At 34.9% G+C, this 12,141-nt stretch overlaps 1 protein-coding gene across 1 annotated transcript; it reads right to left on the bottom strand.

The window, feature by feature from the left end:
• Positions 1-6,015: 6,015 nt before the first annotated feature.
• YAE1D1 (Yae1 domain containing 1) lies at positions 6,016-10,121 on the bottom strand. Its single transcript, XM_011376697.2, has 3 exons — positions 9,900-10,121; positions 8,424-8,545; positions 6,016-6,619 (listed from the first exon to the last, which is right to left on the bottom strand). The coding sequence occupies exons 1-3, from the start codon at positions 10,026-10,028 to the stop codon at positions 6,190-6,192; spliced, it is 681 nt and encodes a 226-aa protein (XP_011374999.1). The 5' UTR covers positions 10,029-10,121; the 3' UTR covers positions 6,016-6,189.
• Between the last annotated feature and the right edge of the window lie 2,020 nt (positions 10,122-12,141).

Below are 12,141 nucleotides of genomic sequence, written 5' to 3'. Positions count from 1 at the left end.
AATGAATAATACTTAAAGAAATAAACTTCAGGTTTTGATATAATTGGAAAAAATTATAAATTTAATAAAAGTTTTCTGATTTCTGGTATTCCCCCAGATAGTAGTCTGGGGATCTTTTATTGGTCTACTATTTTGAATTAAGAGCATTTGTTTTTTTCCCAAATTGATTTTCAGGAAAAATCACATATCTTTTTCTTAAAAATACTTTTCCAAATATTTTTATTTTCTTATTGTACAACAGCACATCAACATAAAATTCTGAAAATACCCTCTAATCTTACCACATTAATACATTGTCATATTTGAGACTTTTCCAGTCTGTATCTGCAAAATATACATTTTTAAACATAATTTGTCTACATATATACATAACATTTTCAGTTAGTTTCACTTACAAATATACCATAATTATTTTCCGTTTCTATAGTTCTCATAACCTGTAATAAATGTATAACTTTTCTTTGAGTAGATGTATCATAACTTAGCAATTCTTTTTTTGTTGGTCATTTAGGTTATTTTTAATTATTCTCTACTCTAGATGAAATGTGGCAATGAATATTTTTAGGCTGAAAGTTTTTATTATCTGTTTATTTCCTTAAATCAAATTTCTAGAAATGGGGCATCTCTGATTTGACCCATATCCCACTATATCAAACCAAAAGCCATACCAATGTTCAGCTGGCTTCTTTATCAGCCTTCTCTGCCCATTCTTTCCATCAACTGAGTGTCAATGACCACTTACTTTGCCTAACTTTTTCCAGTTGTCCTTTGGTTACTTCTTTGGACACAATAGTAACCTGTGATGAGGTCAGAAGTCTCACTTTCACAGTAAAAAGGCAGAGCCGAAGAGCAGCTGACTGAACATAAATCACATCTTTGACCTCAGTGCTGCTGAAGGCAGTGCTTTGTTTTAGCATACCTATAGAAATAAAAATGGTCTCTGACCTGACAAATGGGGTGATAATGAACACTATGCTGGTTTCAGACATCATATGAACTTCATAAAATCCTATGAGATTAAAACACAAACTAGTAATATATCATTTGGCACACTGTATAGCAAAACCAAGTGATTTCAAATAAATATAGGTTAATTGATTCCCACTTGAGATTTTAATGTTTAAATACATTAAATGAGTTTTCCTTCCATAATCAACCCCATGGCAGTAATTTCTAGTACAGGTGATAGATTAAAAATTTACAATTAGTTTTTACTAAGTAAGTTATTTCATCATTGAAAATTCCTAAGTATAATTTGATATTTTGTGGTATAATGTATAATCATAGAGTCCCTGGTTATTTTAGGATCTGATTTTTTTTAAAGGTGTTTTGTAATTTTTCCAATAAGAAAAAGAAATATTTTATTTTCAGGTTATTTACACTATACCCTCATTTCAGTTTCACCTTATTGGCAAGGACTGTCAGTACTATTGTTGTCAAATCACTCTTATTACAAGGGATTTGACAAATCATTTATATTTTGTTTAAAAATTCCTTATAGAATCACATACTTATTTTATAAATAACAAAGCATTATTACATCATGGTGACTATGCAGTTCATAAGGAAATGGGCTTAATTATTAACTGGAATGAGTTGTATCTGATGTCAGGAAAACCTATTTGTTTGCAGATTTGTTGACTAAAAAAAGAAGTGATATGACATATTTGATAGGTTAACAAAGTAAGTTGTTGTCTCTCCATACCTTTAAAACCTGATGATCGGTTATTTTTGGAAAAATTCTCAGCCTAGAATTAAAAAAGGGGGGGCGGTCACCGTAATTTCTTGAGTTTACAGACATACATTAGAAAACTCTCCTTACCCACACAATCTATCAAATAACTCAATCTGTTTGGCATAGCTTTAGGGATGATCATTGGTTTATTGTCCAAGAGACGACGAAAACTAAGAAAAGAGCACATAAAATACTAGGATGTGCCAGCACCACCCAGTGGCCTTTAACTAATCCAACAGCTCTTTGGAAATGATCTAGAAGTCCAGGCTGCTCTCTCCACATGTATTGCATATACACGGCATGAATAGCATAAGGATTCAACTTTTGCAGAATTGAATCTGTTGTAGATAGTTCAGATCTTACTTTGTTACCCTGCTTGTAAAGATCAGACTATTTGTAGGGCAAGAAAATGGAGTTTGGTATATGTTAAGGATTTGGCTTTTTCTGGCAGATTGTAGCAATACGCATATTTTTAAGTATAATTTTACACTAACAAGGTGAGATAACACCTTGTTTTTGAAGGTAGGTATTTATGAAAGCTAAAGAACTATATTCACAAAATGAATGACACAAATTATCCTCTCCACCAGGAGTGAAGAAAGTCTAAGGAGTCCAAGGAAAATTTAGTTTCTGTATAAGTTAAACTCACCTTTTTATACCACTTCCTAGATGACAAAGATTCTCTCCTCCCAGTAGAAAATGATATTTCTCTTTTTCTAGATGTACAGCATACAAACTTCTGGTAAATTTTTTGTTCCTGTAGCTGCTGATTAATACACACATTTTATTGTAAGAAATATTTGCTGGCTGGGTTAGATTTGAAAAATGCAGAAAAGTAGAAATTAACAGCAAGGAGAAAATATACTTCATAGTCTCTCTACTAAACATAATCACTGCTACTGTTATTTTGTATGCTTTTAGTTTGAGTGAACTCTGGAGCTAGATTTGCCTTGCTTTAAATCTCAGCTGGGCCACTTAGTAGCTGTGAATTGGACAAGTTACTCAGCCTTCTCAGTGCCCCAGTTTCCTTATCCCCTTATGGAGATAATTAAGTTTTCCTGCATAGGGCTGTTATGAGGATTAAACATATTAACCCATGCAAAGTTTTCATAATAGTGCCTGTATATTGTTAATACTGTATGTGTTAGCTATTACTTTTTCATGGCTCTATTTCCTCTAACTCCTTATTGTTATTAGGTACTATGCACTAGATGACCTGCTAAAAATTAGTATTTTTGTGTTCCTCCAGTTTTTTGGTAGTTTTTCTGTTATTAGCTGAAACTACTATAATTTTCTATCTTTAAAAATAATATTGTAATATTATTTATTCGTTAGTACAATTTTTAATGTAAATATATACTATACTCTTACTGTCACAATTTAGCTTGGTACAACATGACAACACAATTTGTATATGTGGATTTTTATTAACATGTAAAATGAAAAGGAACTTTTTTAAAAAGGCAAACAAAGTTTTGTTTCTAAAAGGGATATATAACATGATGTATTTTGGAATCTTAAATTTCTGGCTTCATTTTCGATTTGGCTAGTAGATTAGTAGATACATTCATTTATTTTTTCTCTTATTAAGCACCACCTATGCATCTATGTACAGAGTATGATGCTAAGTGCTGGTGATATAATAATGAATAAGGCACTTTCTTGAAAAAAACTGAAGTTTGAGATACTCAAAATGATGCAGAGGGAACAATGGCAAGAGCAACTAACTCTGAGATGGTTGAAATTTGAGGTGTATTGAAGTATACATTTCTGGGAGGGAAGGATGTGAAATAAAGTATTCTAGGCAGAAGAGACAGGAATGAGTAAAATTGGAAGTTGGGAATTATTCATAAAACATTGAAGTATCATCCATAAAGAAGTATAGTATACATGGAAGAGCAGGAAGTAGGATGGGAGATAGACTAACAATGCTGTTTGGGCCCAGAAAAATTCAAGTGTATATTTTATCCAGTGGAAATTAGTAATAAGTAGAAGAAAAAGTGCTGCTGAAGAGATTATAAAAGTAGTGATGGTTCATCATGTTGAATGATGGAGGAGACAAGTGATAGAACTGAAAACAAGTCAGGGACAGTTTAGCCAAAAGCAGTTTAAAACTGAGGAGTGAATGAGAAAAAAGAAATCTGAGACAGTGACAACAGACTCCTCTCCCAGTAAGTTTTTTGGGAAAAGGTCATACATGAGAGAAGTGGGACAGACAACTATGGTGGTAAAGTATCTTCATGATGGAGATTTGAGAATTTCTGGAGAGCAAGAAGTCTGGTAATCTATTAACACAGCATATTTACTTCATCCAATAGTCTGAAATTAAGCTTTTAAAAATAAGTAATACTCTTTCTATACGTGTCCATTTAACTTCCACCTCTCTATATATTTATTGATTCCTCTACATCTTATACTGGAACACAATGCTTTTAGTTTGAAGATGGTGAAAATCACAATTTGGACTTGGTTCAAGGCTTTTATTTTGGTTTACCACGCAGTTAGTAAGCCACGCTAACGATATAAATGAGATAAAGATGCAGGCAGGTGCATCAGCTGCCCACTTCCTGTTTGTTTTTCACAAAAGTTTTGGTGGCCTCAGTAGCTCTAAGAAACTGAAACGTCAGAAAAGCGTATTATTGTGGACTTCTCCACCTTCACCTTTAGGAAAACACCAAAAATGTCAGAATCTAAAAATAACATATTTAAGGAGAAAATTCTGTTTTTAAGGAAACCGTATCACTAGACCTAATGACTGTCCCAGGTCTTGAAACTGGCTGTGCCTGCTCTGGGGCAATATTGGCTTATGTTTATGTCCATCTAGGGCCTTTTCATGGAAAGACTTGACAGGCCTATGACGTATAAGGCAAGGTAAAAGACACAAAGTGAGTAAAATTTCTTTCCTTCACTTTTGTTGTTTCTATTACAGAGACTCACGTTCATGGAGCACAGATATGAGCATATCATTAATGCTCCTCTGCAGTCCTGGAACTTCTGTATTTTTTTAAAAGGCAGAGCAAGTTTAAGAGATGTTTTCAACCCAACAGCCTCATCAATGCAGCTATTTCTTGCCCTTTTCTATGAACATCTAGACAAAAACACAATTCCAATGGTGGCAAAGAGTGTTATCTTCAGGGAATATTAGAGCGAGTCCAGATAAAATCTCAAGATTTGCTGCACTCATGAAATTTTTCATTCAGGGTGACTTTCTTGAGATGTAGCATTAAAATGGACGTTTCATAGCTAATATGCAGGGTAGAGCAACATGAAGACTTTAAAGAGACTACTTATAATATTCCATGAGGATTTGAGATTTTTTCTGTATCCATAAATGGGAAATGTAAGAAATTAGTAAATCTCTGAAATAGTGTTTATATCCAGAGATTAACTTTTAAAAAAATAAAACCAGCTGTAAAATGTCACTTGATATCTTCAGCATGTTTTAGTAAATCCTGTAACACTATATAGTCTTCTGATTTCAAATTTGTGAAACAAACTGAAAATTTTTAAATGTGTTCTGTGAACTTTGAGGAGGTTAAGATCATGGTAGTACATTTTCTTGAAAGACCTATTTTATCAGATTCTCTATCTCAGAATATCTGTCTTTTAGAGTACATGGTAGCAATTAAGGCTATCAGTGAGGGGCAATTACTGGGGTTCCTCTGAAGTCTGGCACCACACATAAATTTGTTTCAGACAAAAAAAAAGTGATGAAAAATATTTTCCTGATCTTATATGCTTAGATTCTGGAGCAAAAATTTGAATATAATTTTATCTATGCTAGATTAAGAATATTACTACAAGTCAGTGGTTTCAATGTTTTATTCCTATGTGAATATGAAGCAAAACTACAATTTAGATATAAGTTGGCAAATTGTTAGAAAACACTACCAACTCCTTAATACTTGGAAAAACTAAGTAGGTAATTGAGCATGAAATGTATTTTCTGTATTTTTCAAGAAACTGTATGTTTTAACTTAATCTCAACATATATCTACACATCTATCTATATGTAAGTCTATCAATATATATATGTCTGTGTATATATACTTACATTAGCCAGTAGGTTATTTTTGGTAATTTTGGTCTGATTAGCTGGTGATGAGGTCCTAACCACCCGATAGTGATGAGTAGGGTTAGGTCCTTATGTTTGATTCATGTTCTCTTTAGCTAATGAGTCTGAAGATGCTTGATTTTGATCGGAAATTTGAAAATGACAATGACAACTGGAATTTCTGAGCATATCTTAAACTATAAAAAAATTACCAGTGACAGAGGAAAAAGGCTTATATTACATTTAATAGTGTTAATTTTGAAGACATTTCAAACTTCCATGAAGGACAATGAAGTGTTCACTGTAGAAACCAGTACAAATTTTGGTAAGCTTGTTGAGAAACAAAATGCTCTAAGAAACGTTCTGAACATTATTTTCATTAGAAAAGTGAAGATAATTTTTATAGTTGTTTGAGGTGCTGTAATATGTCTACTGATACTCCCAGCTGTTTTACTAAACTGACTGTCTGTTCTAAAATCCAAGGAAGGCTTGGGTTTTCAGAATGTGCATGCTCCTGTGTTCCACAGCATTCTAACGATGAACAATCTACCCCACTTAGGCTCTTGCTACAGTTTTTGTTAAACTCAGCATTATTTTCACAGAGTCTTCCGTCTTTAGCTTCATCCATCTTTTTTTCAGCTGGAACTACATGACAAAGGTCCATATCCTGAATGGAGTCCAATAAATCTACAACATGGGGCTGTGGGGTGATTGATTTCAGATGTTTGAGCACATATTCTTCACATTGGCCAACTGCATCCAGAAGATTATTTATTTTACTGATCAAAGTCGAACTATTATCATGAAGGTGACACCAGGAGAGCAAAGCACTGAATGAAAATATAAACAAGAGTTAAATAGAAAAAAATTAAACAATCATAGGCTTTTCGAATATTTGATGCTAAGTCTTCCATGTTTCTTTTCTAGATGACACCATGCAAAACAGAATAATAATGCAAGCCAAAATCAGGAAATAATGGTTAAAATAGAATTAAAATACATAAGGATATTATCTTTCAATAGAAATAAAATAATTGGAGTTAATCATATTAACTGTTTATAATTCATAACCCCTCCTTCACAGCTCCATATCCACTCTTCCTCATTTTAGATTTTCCCCCTTTTGATTATGTAGTTTCTGATAAAGAGGGATACAACTCAGAGAAAGAGAGACCAGAAAAATTAGTTTCTCTTTTAAGGACATCAAACAGCTTCTAAACTAGTGATTCTCAATCTTGGATGTAAATTAGAATCACCTGGGGAGCTCTTAAAACTATCAAGGCGCAGGTCACACCCCAGACCAATTAAATCCGAATCTCTAGGGGTATTATTTTTTAAGCTTCTCAGCTGATATCAAGGTGCAGCCAATGTTGAAAAACATTTTTCTAATCATATACAGCAGTCGCTTGCATTCAAAATTGAAAGTTAAAAAGAAAGTTTTAAGGTAACTTCACTTGCCCAACTTTGTTATAAGTAGACACTATTTGCTAACAATATTCTTGAAGAGTTCTAGTCCCAATAAATATTTTTCTTTTCTAGTATAGACAGCACTTTTGTTTTCTGACATTTCAGATTCTTCATGACATAAAATGGTGGTTGTGAAAAGTAATGATGTTTTAAAAATGGAATCAATTGATATAAAAGATTTAGTAATAAAGTTTCTAAGCTTATAAAAGATAAATTTAACTTGATGTGAAGATGAACGCTTGATCATTTTCCTGCTATAGATTATAAATTCTGATTCCTAAACATTGTATTTTCTTAAACCTTAAACACAACAATTATTGTTATTTATTTTATTTATTATTATTTATGCCTACAGCACCTGATCTTCCTAGGTGGTCTCCTATCCAAGTACTAACCAGGGCCTATCCTGCTTAGCTTCACGAGATAAGACATATGGGTTTGTTCAGGGTGGCATGGCTGTAGACCACAGACCATGGCTCCACTGGGGCGCAAACCCAGGACCTTGTGTGTGTAAAGCAGACATGCTAACCACTACACTGTGGAACCACGTCCTATTTTCTTGTTTTGATAGCTTTTATTTTTTAGCCTTTTTAAAATCAGTGATTCTTTGAAGCATTTCCTCTATAGAGGGCATTTTAAAAGGTATTAAGTATCAAAGAGAACAACTCTGTCATGCTTAGCTCCATTTGCCATTTGACCATTTGGCTCTGATATATGCCATTATTGCTCTGGAATCTTGATAGGTATAATGTTCAGAACTAAAGTAAATGAGATCATTTTTCTACTACCAGCTATAATTTTCATCATGTACTTCCGGTCTAGAAATCTGTCATACCGTGTTCTGCCACATGTGCAAGACTAAAAGCTTTATTCAAAACCAGATCTTTTGAATTACTTTGTGATATAGATTGGTTGTAGTTCAGGTAGCAAAAATTATACACCATTCTACCATTTCTTTGCAATAAAGGACAACACCTGGCTCACTTATTAAAAAGAATGATTATTTTGATTTTACAAAGGAAATATTCTATGCTCTGTAGTACTCTTGTGGGTTTAACATTAGGAAAAGCATTTTAGTTTAAACATTTTATTTTTACATACCACTCTTTAAAAACTCCTCCAGTAGTAGAGGTTAAAATGACTCAGCATTTAAGTTTAAAGAATTACCTCAAAGTTCCTCTGAGTTGTCCATAGTTTATAATGACTTCTGCACCTTCCTTATAACCTTGATTGAAGCCTTGCTGAAGAGTAAGTGCTTTGCCAGCCTCTAGTCCATCTCTATAACCTTCCTAAAAATAAGTAATGAATTGCAGCTGTAACATCAAGTGAACCATTCTGGGTTTTTCTAGAAAGTCACAGAACCAATTTAGAAAATCGATGAAATAAGACTTTCCTGTGTATATTTAACATAATGGTTCTATAACATATGGCATAGCCACACAAAGCAGACTATGCTCATAAAAATGTATTATTGGTTTATCCTGTTTTTGAAGTCTAGACTTATTTGGCACATTTAAAAATACTAATTCTTATAGTTTTAAAAAATCCTGTGTTAGCAACGGCTTCATAGAAAGGATACACAGAAAGGAGAATTACATGTCTGGCCCCTTTGTAACTAGATTGGTGTGGGTGGGTAAGGAGGCAGGGCAGTAAGTAGGGTTACTGAAGGCCTTGGTTAATTAAAGTAAGGAAAGAGGAAATTGGTTTAGCAAAAGGAAAATAAGAAGTCTGGTTTTAGAAATTTTGCTCGACACCTAAATTCATCTAAAAATGCAGATTCTCTGTGGGCAGGGATTTTTGTCCTGCATCTCCTCTGGTGCCATAGCACTCAAAAGATGCTCAAAAGATGCCCTAGCCTCACATAAAGTATTTCTGAAACTGACAACATGGTTGTTGGGCTAAGCAAATATTATTTTACTGAAACATTAAACAAAATCAGATTTAGGGGCAATTTAATTGTCAGCGAGGATATTAAGTAGAAGTGGACTAACCATTTGGTCCTAACTCTGAACTACACTCTGAGGGCTCCACCTGGAAATTGGGTGTGTGGTATTAAGCTTAGTCTTAACGAATAGTAAGACAAATTAGAGATGGATAAATCACACCCAAGAAATAAAAAAGAAACCAACTTTAATATTTCCTTACCTAGTCACAAGTATTCCATATTAGCTTTCCCGTTCTGCCCGCTGACACCATTCTCACGTTCCCTTATCCGTATACATTAGTTTCACCCCTTGGTTCCTCACCCATTCAAGCATTCCGTGTTAACTGTGTACATGTCGCCTGACAACCTTAATTATCATAGTGTATTTATTTTTCCTCCACCGTCTTCCCTGTGATCCTCATCAAACTGCAATTTCTTCAAAGTTTAGAGTTTATTTTGGTCGGACCCAGCTTCTAATCCACCCGGCAGGCGATCGAGAAAGGTGCTCTGTAGTTTTACACGCTTTCAAGTAACACACTGGAAAATCCTAGCAGAATGCGGGCCAAACTGGGTGCCAAAGGGTAGGGAGGGGAGCGCCGGGCCAGGCCCGGACCACTCTGGCCTCCATAGTCTCGGGACCCAGGTTCCTCACAAGTCCGCGCCCCTCTCCCCACAACCCAGACTATCAAGTGACCCCCGCGCCCTCTACGCAGCTTTACTTTGACGCGTCTCTGCATGTGGCTCCGCCATTCTCGCTGCACCAGGAGCGACTCGTCGACTTCCTCATCAAACACGTCCCCCTCTTCCCCATCACCGTGGACCAAAGCGGCTGCTTTGACCCAAGACATCACCGAGGCAACCACAGGGCCACTGAGCGCCGGAAGCTCCCACAACTCTTTTTGGTCTGAGAGGCGGGTCGACGCCTGTGAATCCGAGGTTCGTAGGGCAGCTGCGCATGCGTCTTGGTGTGCGTGGTGTGAGCGGTGGGGGTGGCCTCGGGCGTGTCCTGCCTACCGCTGACGCTTTTCGCTTGCTGGTGTTTTGCAGCGCCGTCAGTTGGCACTGTCAGCGTGGCCCTGTTACGAGCGAGGCGGGAACTTTCGTCGCTGGGCCTACGCAACCTTGACCTTTGCGGAAGGCAGCCTGTCCCTCCGCGAAACTTAATTTCAACCAGGGTCTCCAGGGCGATCTGGATTTTGGAAACGCGTGTGTTTGTTGAACTGTTCAAGGTAGTTCAGTTGATGGGCGATTACGGGCCAAAAACGGTCTTTTAGGATCTCTCTCAGTGTGTTTAAGGGTTTTGACAGCCTGATGTTTTAATTCTTTATCAGCGTGGAGCAAAGGAAAATAGAATCGAAAAGTTAGATACTGCGGCCATTTTGAGATCCATAAACATAGAGTATATTTATAAAACATACACTTCTCCTTGACTCGCAGTATTCTTCACTGACTCCCTAAAAGTAGACTAATGGCTCAGTAAAGGCAGAGAATTGTTTATCTACGTATACTTAACACCAGCAAGATTCTGATACGTAGTAAATGCTGAAACATGTTAGTGAATGAATGACACCAGTAGTAGTCCTGTTTTTGCCTTTTGTTTGCCTGGTCATGTGGTAATGACTTTTTTATCTAACATTTTTTTGAATACCTACCTTGTGCCAGGCAACCTTGTAGGCTTTTGGGATACATCGGTGGACGATACCGATAAAAATTCCAAACTCTCCTGGACTTTACGTTCATGTAAAATTTACAGTAAATTAACAATAAACACTAAACAAGTTATATGTATGTTATGAGATAATAAATGATACGTGGTATAAGAAAAATTAAAAACGAGCAAAGTAAGGGAAACCATGAGTATGTGTATGAGTGAGGGTGGGTGGGTGGTGTAAGTTAAAATTTTAAATGTTCAGAGAGAATTTTGTATGTATATGATTTACTTGGTAGTTCCATGGAACATGTATAAAAACATTCTATACTTGGCCACAAAAAATACTTTGATAAACTAAAAGGAATAGATATTTTATAGGTCATATTCTTTGATCGTAATCCAACATAACTAGTAATAAATGATAAAAATTAACCCCAGTAATTTATAATATTGGACATTAGCAACACCCTCCTAATTAACATAATTTGGATCAAAAAGGAACTAATTAAAATGACATATACAATAATCAATTAAAATCAGAATGCTTCCAAAAAACATAGAACCAGATGAAAGCTGTCTCAGGCCATTTTATAGGCTTAGGTGTCTTTATTAGTAAAGAAGCAAAAACACCCAACTATCTTAATTAGAAGGAAAATGGTAGTAAGGAAAGCAGTAAAGATAACTATTGAAATAAATAAAATAGCCCCAAAACTTGCATAAATAATTCCAAAAGCTGGTTCTTTGAAAACACCAATAAAATAGATAATCTTCTCTTGATCCTGATTAGGAAAAAGAGAGAAAATTATACAAGATAGACACGAAAAGGACGTAACGATGTGGAAGGAAATTCAAATATTATAAATTACTAAAACCCAAAAGCAATACATTGAAAATTTAGAAGATATGATAATGACTTCTTAATAAAACTGACCCAATGAGTAGGAAAAACGAAGACTAATTATAATAGAAAAATTGGAGATTAAATATCTAAAAGTTAAATATCTAAAAATAGCATGGAGACGATACTTTTACGGTTAAATCCTTTAAATCGTTTTTAAAGAACAATAGGTAATTTTTTTTTTTTTTTACTATTCTAAGGTAAAGAAAAAGATGGAAACTCCCTAAATCATTTCATAAAGCCAGTCTCATACTGTAACCTGATAAAGATATCAAAAAAAACCCCAAAGTTCAAGTTAGTTTATGAATGTGTATTCAAAAGAGAATACACAGTACCTTATCAAAAGAATAGTTTAAGAGGTTTTATTCCAAGAAAGTAAGTTGTTGCAATATTAAGAAATCTATAAGCATAT

The sequence above is a fragment of the Pteropus vampyrus genome, unplaced genomic scaffold (assembly GCF_000151845.1).
Source record: "Pteropus vampyrus isolate Shadow unplaced genomic scaffold, Pvam_2.0 Scaffold302, whole genome shotgun sequence".
Classification (NCBI taxonomy): Eukaryota; Metazoa; Chordata; class Mammalia; order Chiroptera; family Pteropodidae; genus Pteropus; species Pteropus vampyrus.
This window is presented reverse-complemented; position numbering and strand designations above follow the sequence as displayed.